We start from the raw sequence: 21,264 nt of genomic DNA, 5'->3' as shown, positions 1-21,264 counted from the left end.
TTTATTACTCTTCTATATTCCACTGTACCATTCCTGGGATTGGGGAGGGGTGGGTGCGATATCATAAAATTGTGCAGTCCCGGGTGATACTTTTCCATTTATTAACATATGGTAAATCATGGGCTCGGAGAGCATAATTTTACTCATTCAGTGCAAGGCAAGAGTGGTGTAGCAAAATCTTCATCCATCTATTCCAATACTCACTTGCACATCCATGTCAAGTGATATTAATCAGACAATAAAGCATCAAATTATTAATATATATGGTTAGCTAAATGAGATGTATTATTAAAATCATATAATAAAGAATGAGCATGGTTCTAAATCATGAAGGCATGTTTGAAAAATTGATAAATGTTTGAAATTATCTTGATTGGACTTTTATCTACAGGGACACTTTCCAGTTTGTTATGGCTAATAATTGTACTTGTATTTTCATAACAAATTCAGTTGGCGCCAGTTCAAAAAATGGGCTGGACATTTTGATTATTGCCTGAGAAATTCTTACATGCTGTATATGCTTTTATTTTTTTGGTGTCCAAATGTTAATTTTTCCACCTTTTCTCTAATTACTTCCAGCTTGCACTGTATCAGGACAAAGTCCAAAGTCTTGAGAAGACCTTAGTGGACCCTTTAAGTGAGAACAGATCACGATTATTGGGAGGAGATGATCCATCATTTGATGAACTAAGCAAAAGAATAGATGAGGTATCAAGCAAATCCTTGAAGTTTATTATGCTTTTGTCATCCAAGTTATGATGCACTAAACTTAATCACCATCTCTTGAACTCATAAAAATCACCCCAATGGGAGTGATTCAAAACATATTATTGGTATGGGAAGCAACAAAAATTTCAATGCAGGTTGGATTTAGAAGAAGATAAATTAGGGCTGATTCTGTAATTCTGGGGATAAAGACACTGAACTTGCAGTGTGCACCTACATATTGTAATGTCATCAATTCTCAAAAAATCACAGAGAAAAAGAAACACTGCAAAATAAAAGAAAAAGAACTGTATTGAAATTTGTCACTCTTGGACTGCAACAGTCTTCTTAAACCCTGTGCGTTATGATGTTCCTTTATAAAAAAATGGATTGTATCTTAAATATTGGCATGTAAAACTATTGACATTTAAATTACATGGAATTATTAATTTAATTTATTTTAAAAACTAATGTGCCCAAAAACAATATTTGGAAAATCCTGCTCTTAACTATCAAAATATAATCTAGCTAGAAAACACTGTGTTGAAAGAACTTTTACATTTCGACACCTTCTTTCACAGTTATACTATGGAGCAACTTGATGGTTTATTTCTGTTTTTTTTGTATTTGTTTTCTTGCTTTGTTCCTGAATTCTGTCCATAAAATACATCCTTTCAGCTTAGAAGTTACTATTGTGCTGCCTTAGCGGCAGCTGTGTGCCTTTTTCTCTATTCATTGAAGAACTGTAAATTCTGTCTGTCTTCTACAGGAACACCTTAGATAGGAAAAATCACCATGATAGAAAACCTGAAAACCAATGTTGGAACTTCAAAGCATTGAACTATCATTTGTAAAAGGCAGTGGCGGAAGTCGGGGGGGTGGTGGGAGGGGTTTGTGGGGGTGGGGGGGGGGGAGGTGGGGGGGTGGTGGGGGGTGGGGAGGGATGGGGGGCTGGGGGGGTGCCTCCGTCAATAGCTTCCTTTCAACTTTGGGGCACCCCCAACAAAATCTGGCCTCTGCGGGTGCTCCCTCCCCCCTTCCAAGGCCTCTCCACTGACAGCCCCCTTTACCCAAACCCCCACACTTACCTGGTCCTGGACTCCCGGGACTTAGACTTTGGGGACTGCTTGCAGTCCCAGTCCTGTCCACTGCGGCTCCTGGTACTGCTGAGAATGTTGGCCAATCAGATTGGCTGACAGCTCTCTGTGGCAGGAATTCCACCTAAGCAACAGGTGGAAGTCTCATCTCCAGTCAACTGACAATCATTGGAGCATTAAATGGCTAAGGAACTGCCTGTATGGAAAAGAATATATTCACCACCAACTCCTTGGATGGCAGGAAGAGAAATCCTGCCTTACTAAAAGTCCTGGCCAGTGGCTATTTTATACTTGCATAAACAGCTGAGGTTAAGGTAGCTGGCTGGTTTAATGGTTTGTATTACACCAAACAGGATTACAATACCCATCTACACTTACTCTTGTTAATAGAGTCCAGTTCTCGGCTAAAACATGCAAAGGTCATAAAATATATATCCTGGCAACTTTAAGCCTAGTCACAAATTATACATTCCCACCAATTGAAAAGAATGCCTTTTTTGGTATGCTTCCTAAAACATTCCCAGTAGTGTTAAATGAATGGCATATGTTTAGCAAATGTTATGGCATTATTATTTAAGGAAATGTCTCAGCATGGAGCTGATCATATGAAAATGATCCAGCTTTTAGTATAAGGGTCTAGCGCATATGGGACTGTGTACAATACAGCCCACACAGTGATGTAAGAGAGCACATGACCCACACCCAGATTCAATTGAATGTTGGAGCAGTGTGTACCAGCAAGTATGGAGACAGCTCCTGGCTTGTATCCTTTACTGTAGATTTGTAAATAGCTCTAAGAGTCCAAAAAGACTTAGTTAACCTACGTATAACCACAAAGACTTCTTCACAGACCTACCGAACCATAACCAACACCCTACAACACATCTCACCACATTATGCTACAAAGATACTCTTTCCCCAAATAAGAAGTTTATCAATAACCATTTATCTATTTTCTTTAGGTAAAACAAGGCAGTAAAAATACAGACAAGAATATGTTAACATCCATGCCAACCTACAAAATTATATAGAATTTACAGCTCAGAAGCAGACCATTTGACCAGTACTTATGCTCCATAAGTCTCATCCCACCTATATTCATCTAACCCTATCAACATATATTCTATTCCTTTTTCCCAAATATAATTACCTAGCTTCTCCTTAAAACCATCTATACTACTCACCTCAATCACTCCATATGGTAGCAAGTTCCTTATTCTCGCCACTCATTGAGTAAAGAAGTTCCTTCTAAATTTCTTATATTTATTATTGACTATCTTATGGCTCCTCATTTTGGATTTGCCCAAAAGCGAAAACATCTTCACTCCATTTACCTTGTTGAACCCCTTGATAATTTTAAAGACCTTATCACCTTTTAGTTTTCTCTTTTCTAGAGAAAACAGTCCCAGCCTGTTAGTCTTTCCTGCTGTTCCTCAATTCTAGTATCATCCTTGTAAACCTTTTATGCACTTTTTCCACTGTCCATATCCTTGTAAACTAGCAAAAGTTGGTCACTAGCTTTAAAAACACTGGCAACTCAAAAACTGCTAGTTTGAACATTTTTTTACTTTGCAAGTTTTGCAAATTTTATTATTTTTCCTGTTTCATTGTTTCAGTTTGCTGTTCACACTTATTCCATTAATTTAACTCGTACCACCATCACTGCAGATGGACTTGAAACTGGCAAGAAAGGAGGAGCAATTATTGGAAAAGGATCTTATCTCTGATCAAGTGATCCGCCTTTCTGAACGAATTAGTGCCAAAGCGATGAATGGTAAACAGGACACATTGATCTTAGCCAAAAAGGTACAATGAAACACCAAACTTGTACAGTGTTAAGTCTGATTCAGGAAAATAACCCAGCTTTTAAAATTTTGGCTTATCTATATAAGTAATTGTAGTGTGAACATTTTTACTGCTACTTATCAATCACGTTGTTTACATTAAGAATTTTACAAGAAAATGTCAATACTCTGGCACTATCTTGTAATGTGCATATTTTTATGGGAGTCCACAAATGGAATCTGTTTTAATCACTGCCCTTACATCTATGGGGCCAGAGTTCAAATGTAGCTGAATCCACTGGGATATAGCCTCCTCTGGCACCTAACTCTAAGGGTCTTAAATTAAGTTAAATAAGTAGCCTCAATCCAGCTCCAAATTGCTTAATTTAGTAATAATTAGATTTCAGTTAGCATGGTGCTAGAAGCCTGATGTGAAAAATATAAGAATGTCATAATAGTGCAGTATTCCGCATCCAGACATACTATAATACACTGAAACAATACTTAATGCCAAATTTGGGCCCCTGAAATAGAGCATGTTCCATCACCCATACCCAATTTGATGGGCCCCAAAGGGTTTTTAAAGGTGGAAAAAACAGGATAGCAGTAGCTTTTGTGCACCACTGTGAAATGTTTCGTAGTTGCCACCAATGTTTCATCACGGTGATTTTCAATCTTAAAAAATGGATTTTAAATCCTGCCACCTGAATTCCTGCCAGGAGAGTTTCATAAACTAGGAGCAAAATTTAAAAAGCGGGACTTCGAGGGTGGTAATCTCCAAATCACTACCCAAACCATGTGTTAAAAAGCCTAGAAGAAAACAGATCTGGAAAGTGAACGCCTGGCTTAAAGAGGGGTTTGGGCAGGAGGGATTCTAGTTCATGGAATATTGGCACCAGTAATGGAACAGAAAGGAGCTCCAGGAGGACCCAGGTCCTCACAGAAAGGATAAGGACTGTGGAAAATACTTTACTAGTAAAGGGGGATATGGCTCATTTGAATATAGTAGCACTCCTTAGGAATAGTTGGTTAGCTCAATTGGCCAAGTGCATAGTGCTGAAAAGCGCCATCAGCATGTATTCAGTCTCAGTACCAGCTGAGGTAGTTCTTAGAGCCTGCCTCTTCTCCTTGTCCCATTGTGATATTGTGGCAAAGAGTTGTGTGGAGAGCCATAATTAGCAACCTTTGGTCAGCTATATGAACATAAGAACATAAGAAAAAGGAGCAGGAGTAGGCCATTTGGCCCCTCAAGCCTGCCACCCCTAATTCAATAAGACCATGGCTGATCTGCCCCAGGCCTCAACTCCTCGTTTGTGCCAGCTCCTCATAGCCCTCAACTCCCCGATATTTCAAAAATCTATCTACCTCCTCTTTAAATACTTTCAGTGATCTAGCCTCCACAACTCTCTGAGGTAGAGAATTCCAGACATTCACTAGCCTCTGAGAGAAGAAATTCCTTTGCATCTCAGTTTTAAATAAGTGTCCCCTTATTCTGTAACTATGTCCCCTAGTTCGAGATTCCCCCACTAGTGGAACCATTTTCTCAACATCTACCCTGTCAAGCCTCCTCAGAATCTTGCACGTTTCAATAAGATCATCACAATGAAGAAAGAGTATACCTAAAGTTAAGGGGAAGAAAAGGGCAAGAGCAAAATTTCAAATTATAATAAGAGATAAAGACAACTTAGAACAGAAATAGGTTATATGAACTAATAACATACCTGATAAAAATAAAACAACAGCCTTCTCCAGGTAGCATCCTTGATTATTTGAGGGTCACTGAAATACGGCTAATGCTGTGATTTTACTATGGGGCAGGGCAAGGAGGCAGACCCCAAGTCTACCTCAGCGAGAATGGGGAATCGAACCCTGTGCTCCTAGCATTGTTCTGAGCCACAGACTAGCTATCTCATCAACTGAGATAACCGGGCCCCAAAACAACAGTAATGAAAAATAAAAACAGAGCATCAACAACAAAATTGTGGGAATTGGAAGCAATAATGAGGATATAGATGTAATATGAAAAATGGAAACATGGCTGTAGACAGGACAGGATTACCAGTTAAATATTTTGGGCTATAATGTATTTGTAATGATGTATGTAATGATGGCATGTAATTATGGCACTGTATAAAATGCTGGTTAGGCAGCTGGAATTTTGTGTACTGTTCTGGTCACCACATTATAGGAAAGACATAACTGGTCTGGAGAGAGTGCAGAGAAGATTTACAAGAATGTTGCCAGGGCTTGAAAATTGCAGTTATGAGGAAAGATTGGATAGGCTAATGTTGTTTTCCTTAGAACAGAGGAGGCTGAGGGGTGACCTAATTAAGATGTACAAAATTATGAGGGGCCTAGATAGGGTGGATGGTAAAGATTTGTTTCCCCTAACTGAGGGGTCAATTACCAGGGGGTATAGCTTTAAGGTGCTTGGTAAAAGAATTAAAGGGGACATGAGGAAAAACTTTCTTCACTCAGCGGGTGGTGAGCATCTGGAATTCACTGCATAAATTGGTGATAGTGGCTGAAACGCTCAACTTATTTAAAAGGTTCTGGATCTACATCTGAAGCACTGTAACCTGCAAGTCTACTGACCAAGTGATGGAAAGTGGGATTAAAATGAGCAGCCAGTTTCTTTTTCATTTTTTTCTGGCCAGCACAAACATGATGGGCTGAATGGCCTATTTCTGCGCCGTAACTTTTCTATGGTTTCTATGGTATTTAGAAATAATAGGGAAGTTAGAAGGGTCAGTGTGTTAATCAGATATAACAAAATAGCAGTAGCAAGGTCATTTTTAACAGAGATAAAAACAGAATCTATATGGATTGAGATTGAGGATAGAAAGGGATGGGGGATCAGTCATACTATTATATGGTACAGACTACCAAAGAGTGAAATGGAATTGGTGAGAGAAATAAGTAGGCAAATATGTGAAATGATTTAAGTACACAATAAGCATAGGAGATTTCAACTATCCCCCAAATAAACAACAAGAGGGAGTGAAAGCAGGTCTTTTTATAATGTGTACAAGGCTCCTTTCTGATCCAATATGTAAGAAACCCAGCAAGGAAGGAAGCTCTGTGAGACCTAGTAATGGGAAATGAACTGGAATAGATAGAAGTAAGTGTGGAAGAACATCCAAGCAATAGTGATTACAATATATAAACGCTTAGGGTAATGCTTGATAGAGATACAGACTGCACAAAGACAAAAGTAAATAGATTGCAGGAAGAAAACTGAGGGAAAATGGAGCTAAAGAAGGTAAACTGGAGGTGAACCCCAGAATGTTGATGGTGGGGGGCTTGATGACAGTACCACCCATGGAAGGGCAGGTGATTAGTCTTTCTTGTTGGAAATGTTCATTGCTTAGCACTTGTGTCAGCCTAAGCTTATATGTTGTCCGGGTCTTGCTGCATTCATACATGGACTGCTTCATTATATGAAGATTATTATTTATATAAAAGCTTGGAGTATTGTGTGCAGGTCAGGTTTCCTTACTCCCATGAAGGATATTGAAACACCGGAAAAAATTTACAAGGATATTACCAGAATTGAGAGGATAAAACTATCAAGATTGAGATGGATAAAAGACTTGAAGGAGACCTGATACTGGTCTTTAAAATTAAGAGGATTCATAGGATGGATGTGGGGAAACTGTTTCCCCTTGCAGATGAGTACATAACAAATGGCCATAGATATAATTTAGCCACTAAAAGAGGAGAATTTAGCTGAAAATTTGTTACATAGAATGGTGAGAATGTAGAGCTCACCGTCACATGGGATGGTTGAAGCAGATAGCAATAATGCATTTAAAAGGAAGGTTTAAAGCACCCTGAGGAAAATTGAATATATGGCAATGGGCAGAGTTGGGAAAAAGTAATTAGAGTGGGAGAAAGCTCGTGTGTAATATAAATACTGGCAAAGGTCAGTCAAGCTGAATGGCCAATTCAGTGCTGGGTTCTATGTAATTCTACATAATTCAAACATTACATTTCAAAGTATCGGTTGCTTTTAAAGACTACATTTTCCAGCAACACAAAATGGGGGTCACAGTGCATCAGGAATTTATTTCTGCACGAATTGTTTATCTGGGCTTTCCTTCTGACACAAATGCTAATATTAAGGTTATAAGTTGTTGCTTTTTTGAGAAATATCTAGCCTGCACAGCTTAAACCCAGGTTCCCCAGGATATAAACTGTGCATGGGTGACAAGTGAAACTTTGCATTAAAAATACCATATTACTCAGAGGTGTATCGTAGAATCAGAATGATACTACGCAGAAGGAGACCATTCATTCCATTGTGCCTGTGCTAGCTCTTTGAAGGAGTTATCCAATTAGTGTCGCTTCCCCTGCTCTTTCCCCACCACCATGCAAATCTTTCCACTTCAAGGAAGCTAATTTTGATGAGCACTATCAAAGGAAGCAGGAATCACAATATGCAACTAAATTGTGCAATGTTCAACATGATGCAAGCAGCACACCAACTTCATTCTGCCTGATGATTAGCTTGAGCGCAATGTGCAAACAGCACTAACCTCACTGTTGAATTGCTGCATGCCTCAGCAGGGGGCCCAAAATTGAGAGGCTAGCATCAATTAAAGATAGCCTGTACTACTTAAAGCCATCCTGCATATCTTAAGGGGAGATGTGCCGTGGCTGGAGCAGATGCTGGAAATCATGCAGGATGTGAATCTGGCATGGGAAAGACAGAAAAATGGCACAACTTGGTAGAGAACAGGCTCTAAGGTTTTCAGAAGCTCCACCTGGAGCCTTGGGGTAGAAAGTGCAAAGAAGTAAAGGTATCCTGTATCCAGACAAACACAAGGCAGTGGGAGACAATAGCCATGGAGATCAATGGCAGGAGTCAAGCCCAGGGACCTGGAAGCACTGCTATAAGAGGTTCAATGAACTCACGCGAGTGGTCAAGTAAATGCATCTTTAAAAGCCATAGTCTATCAACTGCATCAGCTACTTCAGGCATTGCTCAAGTCACCACAGCCCCATCACCTTTCAACAATCTCTTATCAATCTGGACTCATACTTCACATTCATATGCTACACCACAGCCTCACAACCTAGCACTGCTGCAAGCCTCACATCCACATTTCCCAACTTCCACACACTGCCAGCTATTCAAACATGACAGCTACCTCAACCAAAGAAATTACATCATACTCATTGATATACTGCTTCTTTCTTGCAGGACAAAGTGGTGCACAACTGGTGGGCAGCAGTAGCTAAATGAAAGGGATCAAGTGTGCCTGCATATCCTGGTGGCAATTTTTGGGCGGGGGGGAAATATACTTTATTCATAAAATAACTGAAAGAACATTACAAAACATTTCAAAATGGCCATCACAAAAAGTGCAATCATATTCAACTTTTCCACATAGATCACGAGGTGCTTCGATACAATCAATGAACATTACAGACATTTCAATATGGTCATCACAGACAGTGCAATGGTATTCAAATTATCGACATAGATCATGTTGCACTCTGAGGTGCTTCAATACAATTATGATACGTTTAGTATTCACTGCATACATTCCTTCTGAGTCATACAGCTCGAGGGGTCTATCCAATTCCCAGCCCCTCAGTGCCTAGGTGGCAATGTTCTCATAACTATTACATCTCTTACATTACCTTCATCCACTTTCTCTTCTGATTTACAAGTTGCTGATGATGCAAGCATGCACCTCTTACTTCTGCCTCTTCAGGTCTTACTCTTGTGCCTTTCTCCATTCAGATACACAAGAAGTGAAACATGGCCAGGAAGTGCAGGAACAGCAAGATGGTGATGATGAAGACATAATAGCATCACTTGATTCCACATTTGGAGCAACCAGCTCGGATACAGACACTGTATGTAATTTAGAGGATAGTGTAGATGTAGGATCTTCATGTGGAGAGACAAGGGCATGACTGACATGTCACCATGACAGAAAGAAGGATACTGCAGATGTCAGCTCACCAAAGAGCAAATTTGCACACAAGTTCTGTTGTAGAGGCCTCACATGAGCAATTCTATTGGGCAGCCTACAGAAGACAACTGATGAGTATCGACAACATGCTTGGTTTGCATTGGGAAGCTTGCAAGAAAGGCAGAAGTTAATGTCAGTTGAGTATATATTTCCATTCCATGGTTTTTCTCCCAACATGAAGAACCACACTGATTTCTGGGATATACACCTTTAACTTCTTCCCCAATTTAACCAACACCCATTTACCTTAACTTGATGGCCAAGAAATTTGATTGGGTAAAATGAGGACCTAAGGGTCCAATATACTGGACAGCAGCACAGGCTAATTTTACGCCAGAAATACCCCACCCACATACTGGATCAAGCTCCTCCGTAACTCTACTGATCATGGGTAGAAATAATAAAAAGCCTCATAATTTTTAAATAGGGATTCTAAATTTGTTGCTCTATCACCTGACTCGCTTTCTCGTAGTATCAGCAGACAGGAAGGATCATTCTGCAGTGTTATTTAAAGGGCTTACTGACTTCATATGTTTGTTGCCGATCTGTTAGGTTGACTGATGAGGCAGGACAAGAAAGATCTAGGCTTTGCCTGCACGGCAGGCTTCAACAAAGTGCAAAGTTGCATGGATTTACCTACGTTATCTTGCATGCTTTCTGTCATCAGGCACATTTATTAAATGGAAAGGATTTCACTCTTTCAATGTACAGCTGGCTTACAACCACAAACAGCACATCTGTGCCTTTATATTGTGGGCAGTCACAATTCTTTCATCCTACGCCAGTCCTTTGTGCTGCCTTAATTCAACCAGGCTGGCAAGTTACAGGCTGACTACAGGCTGACAAAACATGGAAAGCTTTGCATTTACAAATGGTATATTTTATGATCCAGGATACTCAGATTTGCCATTGTCTCCAAGGTTAAGCAAGCTAATTATCTCTTTCAGAGATTAAGATTTTCTTAAGACTTTCTTAACTTTTGTAGATATTTTTTAAAATAGTATTGTTCAAATCATTTCACATTTAAAATGCTTATTACAGTCCACACTATTTATAGCCAGCAGCAATTTCAAATACTCATCTAAGCCAGTGAAAAATTGACTAAGTGACAACTCTGGTTTCAGCAAGTTATAAAAATGGCCTTTTATGAAAGTGAATTTGTCTGTATTGAAAGGATTTTCATGGGATTTATAATCCAAACTTATAGGTGAACGAAATGCAAGGAAAGGTCAAAGATGTTACACGAAAAATGATGGCTGTGGTCTCTGAGCTGTCCATGCAACAGGCCAATGCCATGCAACTCCAACAGGATGTCAGGGATAAGCAGCAATTCCTGGAGTCATGCCACCATAGGATGGAGCAGGGTATGGCACCCAGTGAAGAGATTGAATCTGAGTGGTTGAAAATAGTGCACAAAGAAAGCAGACACAAAATGGAGATTGAGATGAAATCCAAGGTATGAATCCCACTATTTATATTAGCTATCAAAGAAAAAAAATTGAGAGTAAATGCAATTTAAGATATACTAGCTAACAAATTCAGTTGTGTCCATTTATGGGCAAATGGGAGCAGGTGGGTGGGGAGGGACCTCATGGGTATGATCTCTGGGCCTCATTAACATTAAGCTGGTGTGGCAGATGGTGCCCTCATGTAAGTCTAGGCTGCATGGGTATGGGGGTGGGGGGGGTTGTGTGGGGTGGGGGTGGGGGTGGGGACAGGGATTGCAGCTTGGGGTTAGAATTTGCATGTCTAGGGACTAAAAAAATCAATAATAACATTGTAGCTGGTTTCGAATAATCAATTAATTAATAAGCAATTAATTTTATTAGCATTAGTGGGAGATCCATTGCTTAGATAGTTTTACTATTCACAAGTCTGATGACCTATGACTTAAGAGCCATCTCCCCAAATTCAACATAATGTCAGTATTATTAAGCACCCCCTAGATGCATTCCAGCACACTACCAATCTACAGTAATGTGTTTTTGCTTCATTCAGTATTCACTGACTGGATTAGTAATAATCAATGAAGACTCTTTTTCCCCATTTTGTTCCCAAATTAGGAAGCTGAAGAGGAGGAAAAGCATTTATTGCCAGGCGGAGTCTTTACAACAGCTGAGCCAAGGCCTAATGCATATATCCCAGATGATGATTCCGGACTACCTATTCCACGCCCTTATGGAAATATGGTTCCATTTAAACCGAGTGAGCCCAGTGCACAAATGCGACATTATAGAAAACCAGTCATTAAACCAATTGAAATATAATATTGATGTTACCTGTATCCTAAAAATCATCACATTAATCGCCCAACTACAAGTGCTGAATAATCAAAACATCTTAAAAAAAAATTAAATTGTTTACAAGTTGCAACCTATTTTTAAAAAATCGTTTGTTTTTTGGTAAAGTATAATTTTCTGTTTTATTTTGTGATAGATTGACATATCTAAACTAGTTTATATTGATTAACTCGGACACTTTTATATACTGAAATTAGGTTGTTTTCCAAGATATTTTTATTTTCTTCAGTAAAATATAGATTGAATTGAAAATGTTGCAAACAGATGCAAGATGCCAACAAATTAAACCTATTTACTTTGCTACACGTTAGGTCATTGCTGTGGAAGGTGGTCAATTATAACTCCAATACTGTTTTCTGAAACTACTGTGCCATGTTTTGGATAATTGTCAGTGAAAATACTGTGTTTAACCATTATCTTGCTAAATAATTAAACCACAACATACTAAATTAGCACAATAAGTGCACTGAGTTTTGCAGTTTATCAGTGTTCCATGTTCTGTCTTTAACCAATTCAATTTTATGATAAAGGGACTTAATAATATGATAAAGGGAAATTTTGTCCATTTCTTGATGGTCCTGTTTAATCTTAAAAAAACTTTTCAACAAAATATGCATTGTTTTCAAGACATCAATTATGAGATTGTTTTGATACTGAATAGCTAAAGAAACACTATTGCTCCATAATAATTGACAGTTGTTGCAAAAGTAATCTAGGTGAATTTTCTGACATAAACAACTTGCATTTATATATTGCCTTTAATGAAGAGAACTAACCCAAGGTGCTACACAGAGGCTTAAGAATTGTTATGATATGGCAGGTGGTATTTGCCAGGCTGTCTAAATTCCAAAGGGAAACTTGGTCAGGCTATCACAACAATTTTGCAATTTATATTTATTACTAGAAGATATGTACACTGAAGTCAGAAGTAAAGAATCACTATCACCTTTAGAGATTTTGAAGATTAAATTAAAACATTTATTAACAAAAGGATAAACACATAATATTTCAGTTACACAGTTAAACTTAGTTTATAACAGCTCCTAAAAGATTTCTACTTAACTGGACTCCCAACTATGCACCCCTTTCAGGCAACAGCCTAAATAGATTCTTAATCTATAAAAACATCCAGCAACATTACCACATGCACCCACTGTTGCTATTTCACAGCTTCTCTCTCCCTCTCACTCAACAATGGAACTTCAAGGCTTTTAACAAAACCTTACACTCAGTACCAAACCAGCACTTCTCTGCGGTGGCAAGAGGCTGTTTCTTCACAGATCTATTTCACACAGTCCACCTTTCAAGATCTCACATGGCCACTCCCTGTACAACTTTCCATCTTTCTTTAAATACATTTCTCCCTTTTGATCTGTAAATCCCATTGTTTCACCCTTGCTTTGGAGGTTACTTTTCCCAGAATATAAAAATCTCTCATATTGTGCTTGTAGCCTGCACCTTCGGGAAAAATAAACTTAATATCTTTGCCTTATTTATCTTGCCAGTTGTAAAATATCTTATCATGTCCCTTTGAAAATCAAACAACCTTTCAACTTACCTACAAAATGCAAATTCCATTCACACTGTATCTGCTTAGACTTCATCTTAGCTCACCCATCTGCATTTCAAAATGCCTATTTTATACTTAACCCCCTTCTTGATTCAAACCTTGCAATCTGACCGTCTTTAATTAAATTAAATTAGTCACACACACAAACGTACACACACAAGCCTGCTTCAGTATCCCACAGTAATGGTAGGGAAAAATGATATTCCTTTACACAGTAAGGAACTCAGAAGAACACTTTGACTGTATCATTTCAATATTTTCTATTTCATCCTGGAAATAGTAAAATGTCATGTTGTGTATCTATTGAGAGATAGAGAGAGGAAAAACAAAGACATTGACAGGAACTGCCAGCGAGGGGGCGAGGAGTAAGATAAAATAAGATTTCAGCCCATCAGTCCAGCTGGATTTTAATTACAATCTCCTCCAAAGAAAATATCCAAGACCAAAAACAACTTACACAAATCAATACGATGGATAAGCACAGTGCATAAAAACACTTTTATAGATCTGGAGAGGCATACAGTGGTATCTAATCTATATGGTATTATTTTTGAAAATTCTCAAGTTTTTTTTTAAACTTTTGTTTTCCAATGCTTTTTGAAAAAAAGCATTTGTTTTTGTTTGCTTTTCACCTGTATGTTGACAAAAACTACTTTTTGTTGTTGTCCATTGCATATTTGTGCCTCTCTTTCTTCTGAAGCATATGTCCTTCATTTTCTGCTGCTCCTAACTTCTGTAGCTAGGTGTTAGATGTTTTGTCATATGTGAAATACATAATTAAGTCATTATAAGAGCATAATGGTTGAGGCACTGATTGTTCCAAGATCCTATGCCCATCCTACTGCAACTCTCCCACAAAATCCTGATCCTCAGTCCACCCACCCTAATCACTAGATGGGGAAAACCTACAAACCAGGTAGACTGAAAGAAAAAGGAGTCAACAGTGGGGGAGAAAAGCTACTCTAGAGAGACAGGAAGAAAAAAGCAGAAGGGAAGAAGAATTACAACTGACAGAAAATAAAGAAGTGTGAGACATTAAAGAGGCAAGGGAGAAGTCAAGTGAAAAAGAATGAAACTGAAGAGAAAAGTAAGAATCTTGCAATGAAAGAAGAGTATTTGCATAAGAGTCCAATGCATTTGTAAAAATAGTGAGGCTTCTGCTGGTTCTCTGGCTTAACAATCAATCTGAACCCTTGCAAAGTTTGATCTGAGCCATCTGATAAAAGCAGTACACCCTCACAAAGCCTCCAACACCTTTTGAACACTGAGTAAAGCTATGGGAAACAAAACAGGATAAAACACAAAATTGACAAGTACCAAGGCCTGTGATCTGCCAGCAGTGGCTCAGTTCACCTCATTCAGACTGAGTCGCGGTTCTTAGAAAAAAACTATAAATATTATTAAAATCTGCATAAAATAAGAAGTACTTGAGGTAACACCAGATATAACATTATTTCTGCAGGAATTGACCAAAATTAGAGCTGAGATGGCATTGTTAAGAGGAGAGAGAGAGAGGGACACTGTGTGGGGTGAAAAAATCAGTTAGAGTCTGTTTTGAAAATGACAGCAATGTCTAATAGCCTGGTTGATTTGTAAGATAAATCATTTCCATCTTACAGATCTACTGGAGCAATTAGAAGGAAGCAGCTTATTGTTACAAATATGAGGTTTATAAGATTATGTTTCGGGACTGTGTCTTTAATTTACTACCTGTTCCGAGGTCTGCCCAGCAACAGGTCTGGGTAATGTGGCTGTTAAAGATTAGAGGGAGGCTGTGTTGTTTTGATGGGAAAAGATGTAAGGTGTTCACTTAACACTTAAGAGACAATGGCAGCAGCATTGGTGCTTACAGTGGTTAGACTGGTAGATTCCAAAAGTCCCAGGAAGGTGTTGAGAAAGTCATGTTGTGAAAAGTTATCCTTTAAACTTTACTTCCAAGATAAAAAAGAGTTGTTGGGACCTCAAGGGTAACTAATCAACATTGCTATCTCGATACAAAGCCTGTGTGATTCATGTTGCCATGGATGGAGATGTGCTTTGAGAGGGGAAGGGTTTCCATGATATCCCTGAAAACACAGGGGCCTAGATTTTCACAGAGTTGTGGATAGTCCAGGGACCTTTAAAAATGGTGGGTGTGACCGGGATCTGGAAGTGTCGTTCCATTTCTGACAGACCCTATTTTCACTGGTAGGGGAACAAGAGCTAGAAGTGATTCCCACGAGGGAAACCCAAACTCAGCAGTGCCATCTGAACTCAGTGCAGAGATCAGATTCCATTTTCACTGGATCAGGGGCCTTATCCCACGGTGCGTGTTACGAATTTTGAGAGTAGATGTAAATGCTCGTGAACAGCAGATAGGTTCTGTAGAATTGTCAAATTATCAAGTCATTTAAATAGCCTGTCCTTTAAAAATAGAAGTAAAATAGCCTTCCTGTATCTGAGAGTTGAACAGAAAATCTGTGCTATCAGTTTCCATTGCCATTCATTGACATAACCCTAAGTGCTATCATTATAGCATTATTGCTGCCTGACCACTTCCCCAACCTGTCATTATAACAGGGGGCAGAGGGTCTGTAAATTCAGAGTTTGATTGATAGTTCAAATTATTACAGGATTAGCTGTCTTTGATGTGGAATTATGAATACAAATGCTTTCAACAGGGATTAAGTAATGGGCTAAAATGGGCCATGGTGGTAGGGTGGCATAGATTGGCATGAATTGGCATGTATGGGAATGGGTGTGACGAGTAGAGAGCCTAATATTTAACAATACAACTGGGATGAAGTCCTAGGGGATTGAGGTGGGCCTTTTAATCAGCCTTCCCATGTCTGCCTCCAGTCTGTGCCTGGAGGTGGCAGGCCTGACTCTATTCTGCCCCTGCCCCACCTCCCAGAATGAAGATCCTGCCCTTCAGGGTACTATTTCCCCAAGTAGATGTGGCAAGCCGGGAGATTTCCTGACCCTCCACACCCACCTCGGGAGCAAAAATCTAGGCCAAGCAGTCTACCAGGATCCAAGACAGTTTGAGTAACTAGAGGCCCAAAGTCTTCATGGCTGGGATTTTCCATGCCCACCAGCGTTGTGTGTGTTCGGTGGCATGAACGGACAATATGGCAAGAAGGCCAAAAATCGGTTTCACGATGTTGTGAAACCAGTTTGCGATTGTCCCCTCCACTTGCCAATGGCGAGCCATGTTCTGGGCCATCAGACGTCGGGAACCTCATTGTAAAACATCAGCATATCACTATACAACCAGTCCGCTGGAGTCATCCCCCGCCCCCGCCCCCACCCCCACCCCCACCCCCACTGGATCATCCGCCCACATCAGCAGGAAACATGCTGACGTGTTTCACAACAGTATATTTATAAACTTGCACGAGGCGGGCTGCACTTCACTCAGGACTTCAAGGTTTGTTTGCCTACCTTGCTTTGGTCAGCACTTGCAGTCATCAGCGCCAGGCTTCAGAGACAGAACCACATAATTTTTTAGGGGGACTCACGGGTAGGTCACTACCTACCAGATCAGCCATATGTGGGTGGCTTTTCAATAGCTGCAGGGCTAGGGCTTGCTTGGGGAAGGGGGAGAAATGGCCTCAGGCAAGGGAAGAGGCTGCAGGACGAGAGCTGTACTGGAGAAGGAGGGTATCCCAGGGTGTGTGTGGGGCACATGTTGATCTGTGCAAGTGGCCTCAACTGAGGGTTGAGAAGGCAACCTCCAGAGGAGATAAGGTCAATTGGATGTCAGGAAGATATGATAATTTTCATAATGTTATTGGAATTTATTGTAAAATAGAGTAATAGTGGAATGTGTGTGTGTGAGACTTAATTGGATTGAAGGCAGCTGGTCTGAAGGCTTTGATGTAAACATGGTAAACATGGAGGAAGTTTAGAATGTAAGGTATAAAAGGACATTTGCACTTTTAAATAAACCAGACTAGATGGTTTTCAAAGGAGGGGGTGAAATGTGTCAACTAGCCAGGTAAAGCTTAGAAACAGTGCGTTTATTTTCCCCAAAGATTACTGGTAAAACTTAGTGCTATGAGAGGGTTTTATTATCAGGAAGGTAATGAAACAATGGGTATTTGCATTCAAAGGGGAAAATATGTATAAAGGAGCGAAGGCTTTGTGTAAGGGAAGGCAGTCTAAGATTCAACAAGTGTAAAACACCTTCAGCCTGTATGTACCAAACTGCTGTCTTCAGAGGACTGAAGTAAGAAAACTCACTTTGAATTCGACTTGTTCAGGGTATCATGTTTCTTTGCCTGGATCTTTTAAAAATAGGAGTCTTAGTATTGCCTTAATGAACATGTAACTGGGAGTCAGATTAAGAAGGGGATTTAGAAGTTATCATAGGCCTGAATTTCTGGCTCCAAATCAATTAAAGTAATAAACTGAGCCACCTATCCAACCTTAAGGTTGGCGGGCAGGTGAAGAGCCCAGGCGGCCTTTGCATTTTTCATGGAACCTCAACCTCGGTCGGGAGGAGGTTTCATGAAGGGTTTATAAATTTAATACAATTTTCCATTAATGTTCATTGACATGTCCCAGCTCATGTGACACTGTCACATGAGGGGACATGTCCTAAAATTTGTTCTTTTCTTTCTTTAAATTTTTGAAACTTAAACTGGTGCCTCGGAGATTTGCCTTAATTGGCCCGCCCACGTAAAATGGAGGGACGGACCGAATTGAGGGTACCAATCGGATTCGTGCCTGCCCCTGTACAACCCCTTGACAGGGTGGTGGGGGGGGGGGATCCTTCCCATAGTATCAATTTGTCAATCTACGTATCTTTTTAAGTCGTTTCTTCTAATAATAAATGTTTAATCTAGTTTTTTTTTAAATCCTATAAGACTTGGTGGTCTTATTACTACTGAATTCAAGGCAAGCTTCTCGAAATTTATACAAACTGCAAAACCAGTTGTGGCAGTTGTTTCAAGTTTCCCTTTGGGATTTGAACAATTCAGCATTTACCATCGGCTGTGCCATAACATGGACATGAGGGTATGTGTGTGAGAATGGGTGATGATGGTCCCTTGAGCTAGCAGTGAGACACCAATGAATGTGTGTTGGACTCGAGTGTGTGATTTTAGAGTGATGAGATGGTTGCCAGACGCTAACTGCACGGATAAGATCATTCATCCTCTATCTGCATTGGGTGGCCAGCCCCTTGTGTGCAACATTGCACTGATCACCACTGCCATCACCCACCAAGCCAGAGTGGTAACATAACTGCCCCTCCTGTGACCAGAGCGGGGATAGAGAACATCACAGTGGGACTCCACGGCGTCCACAAGGCGCTTGAGGGCTGCAGTCTTCTTTGCTGCAGTCCTGGGCTGGAAGCACTGAGCACGGCTGTACTTTAAATGCGGTGCCTGCCGTGATGAAGCGGCGAGGTGATGGCGTGGTGGGCGAATGTGGGGCTACCATGGAAACGGCATGTTTCCCGGGAATGCATAGGTAACATGAAAACCCACCATCACGATTGACAGGTAAAATATCATTTTACCCGCCCACTACCTCACTTCGTACAAATCTGGGATGATTCCACCCCACAGTTCACAGCATAGGAATGCAGATGGGAACTCGCGCAAGGATTGTAAAGACCAAATTTGAGAGGCTTTGAAACAGGCTGGATTCATCTAGCTTGCGCTATAGAGAGAATCGCTAGGAAAACCCCTCACCATAAAGACAGTTCTGGGGTTAAAAGTTACTAGGCTGGGAAAGGAAAAGAACCAGAGTAAACCCTCAGGAGCTAAGAATCACTTTGGACTGGTTCCAAGAGAATTGAATGTCTACTTAAAGGACAATGTGTGAAGTAAAAAGGGGAAAGTTCTGTTCTGTTGTCTAAAGTACAAATGGCCTACAACAATAGCTTTTTTTGTCAAAGCACTTTTAGTTTGTTTCTTACAGTAAAAGTTTTAAAACATGAAATGTTGTGTCATCCTTTCAGCAATTAACAACCGCAAGTTTGAATTTCTTTTTAAAAGTTGTTGGTCTCAATAGAGATCATAACACTATCACAAAGATACCTTATCCGGGGTTCTAGAGTTAAAGAATGTCTAAATATGAAAATCTGAGTGCAAGTATCATGCACTGTAGTCACAACCAAACCCAGAATATGATGTTCAAAATGTTTGAGTTTCAAAACAAGGTGCAAGTTGTGATTCTTTGAACATACAACAATGGAGAAAGCATGCAAGATATTAACAAAGGGTTTCTCTATTTTTAAAAACAGATTGAACAAGTTAACCATCTACATAGCAGACATAATTAGAATAGGGATTAGTATAGGTAGGTCTAAGGTAGGTCTAATATAGGTAGGTCTTGATGGCCGGCATGGACACAGTGGGCTGAAGGGCCCATTTCTGTGTTGTATAACTGTGACATAATACTCTGCCAAGTTTGTTTTGAGGTTTGGGGGATTATTAGATCAAGGAAAGAATTGAATAAAATGAGGGAAGAAAATCCTGGGTGGCTGAAACCCATGATAATCATTTTTTAAACAGTTCAATTATCCCTATATAAGGAAAGGAAACATATACATGTGTTTAGTTATGCATCAGAAATAGTTGTATTGGTACCTGAACCCTTTTATTGGTTTGAGTACTTTAGTCCACAGGATAAAACCCTGGAACAATTTTATTAGTAATTAGTTATCCCTGAGATGTTGAGGAACTAACCAATCTCAACTGAAAAGGCAGACACATTAGGAATAAGTTTTGAATTTGCAACATAGTCAGAAGGATTCACAGCAAAACTAGGGAGACATTGAATCTGTACAAAGAAACATTATGTTTTGGAAAGAGATTGTTAAATCTTTATTTTAGTTGAGAATGTCAGAGATAGTGGCAGGGAGGTGGGGGTGCTTGTACCTCAATGTAGTGGCTGTTGGAGGACAGTTCACAAGCAATAAATGGAAGAAGGACGTATGAATTTAGATTGCTAACAAGGAGATAGGATCATGGAGGATAAGACAAAAGGATACAAAAGAAAAGTCTTTGTTAGAGGTAAATATTTTGAGGCGGTGTTACTTTTAATTTCTCTATGACTTTCAATATATGGTGCTTCTGTTCAGGAGCGGCTACTGGTCGTTCTCCTGGTTAAATATCACTTCACGTAGATCCAGGAAGATGAAAATGGTTTTTGGCTTTAAAACACAGAATTATAGCAATCATTGATATGTGTATTAAGTTACAAATTGAAAAACCACAGAAAAAAGCCATAATATAAACTGTCAATGCAGATACAAGGATTATTTTTGCTTGGGTATTCTGCACACTGTACCAATGCCCAAATGGAAGTCACAAGATTAGAATTCTAGGGCCTATCTCTAACTTGCACATGATTTAAACTAAGAATGTGTATGTAAATAGCAGCAATCTATCTTCCACAAACAGAATAAGCAAACAATCTACTAAACTTGACATTCCTGGTATAAAAATAAGTCTTGCAAGAAAGCATGAATTTTCTTTTAATATTCATTCATGGGAGGTGGGTGTCGCTGGCTTGGCCAGCATTTATTGCCCATCCCTAGTTGCCCTTGGGAAGGTGATGGTGAGCTGCCTCCTTGAACCACTGCAGTCCATCGGTGTAGGTACACCCACAGTGCTGTTAGGAAGGGAGTTCCAGGATTTTGACTCAGCGACAGTAAAGGAAGAGTGATATATTTCCAAGTCAGGATGGTAAGGGAACATCTAGGTGGTGGTGTTCCCATCTATCTGTTGCGCTTGTCCTTCCAGATGGTAGTGGCCTTGGGTTTGGAAGGTGCTGTCTAAGGAGACTTGGTAAATTCCTGCAGTACATCTTGCAGATGGTACACAC

The 21,264-nt window shown here is 39.8% G+C and overlaps 1 protein-coding gene across 3 annotated transcripts in view; it reads left to right on the top strand.

Annotated features, from left to right (window-relative positions):
* Positions 1–12,416, top strand: part of ccdc146 (coiled-coil domain containing 146) — a 147,019-nt gene extending 134,603 nt beyond the window's left edge. For all 3 annotated transcript variants that reach the window (XM_041202745.1, XM_041202744.1, XM_041202746.1), the window contains 4 exons: positions 580–708; positions 3,471–3,608; positions 10,781–11,029; positions 11,637–12,416. In XM_041202745.1, the coding sequence (XP_041058679.1) occupies positions 580–708; positions 3,471–3,608; positions 10,781–11,029; positions 11,637–11,840 (720 nt within the window). In that variant the 3' untranslated portion in view covers positions 11,841–12,416. The remainder of the gene's footprint in view (positions 1–579; positions 709–3,470; positions 3,609–10,780; positions 11,030–11,636) is intronic.
* Positions 12,417–21,264: the final 8,848 nt, after the last annotated feature.

This window comes from Carcharodon carcharias, chromosome 13 (assembly GCF_017639515.1).
Source record: "Carcharodon carcharias isolate sCarCar2 chromosome 13, sCarCar2.pri, whole genome shotgun sequence".
Lineage (NCBI taxonomy): Eukaryota > Metazoa > Chordata > Chondrichthyes > Lamniformes > Lamnidae > Carcharodon > Carcharodon carcharias.
Note: the sequence above shows the minus strand (reverse complement) of the source record. Positions and strands in the feature narration are given on the sequence as shown.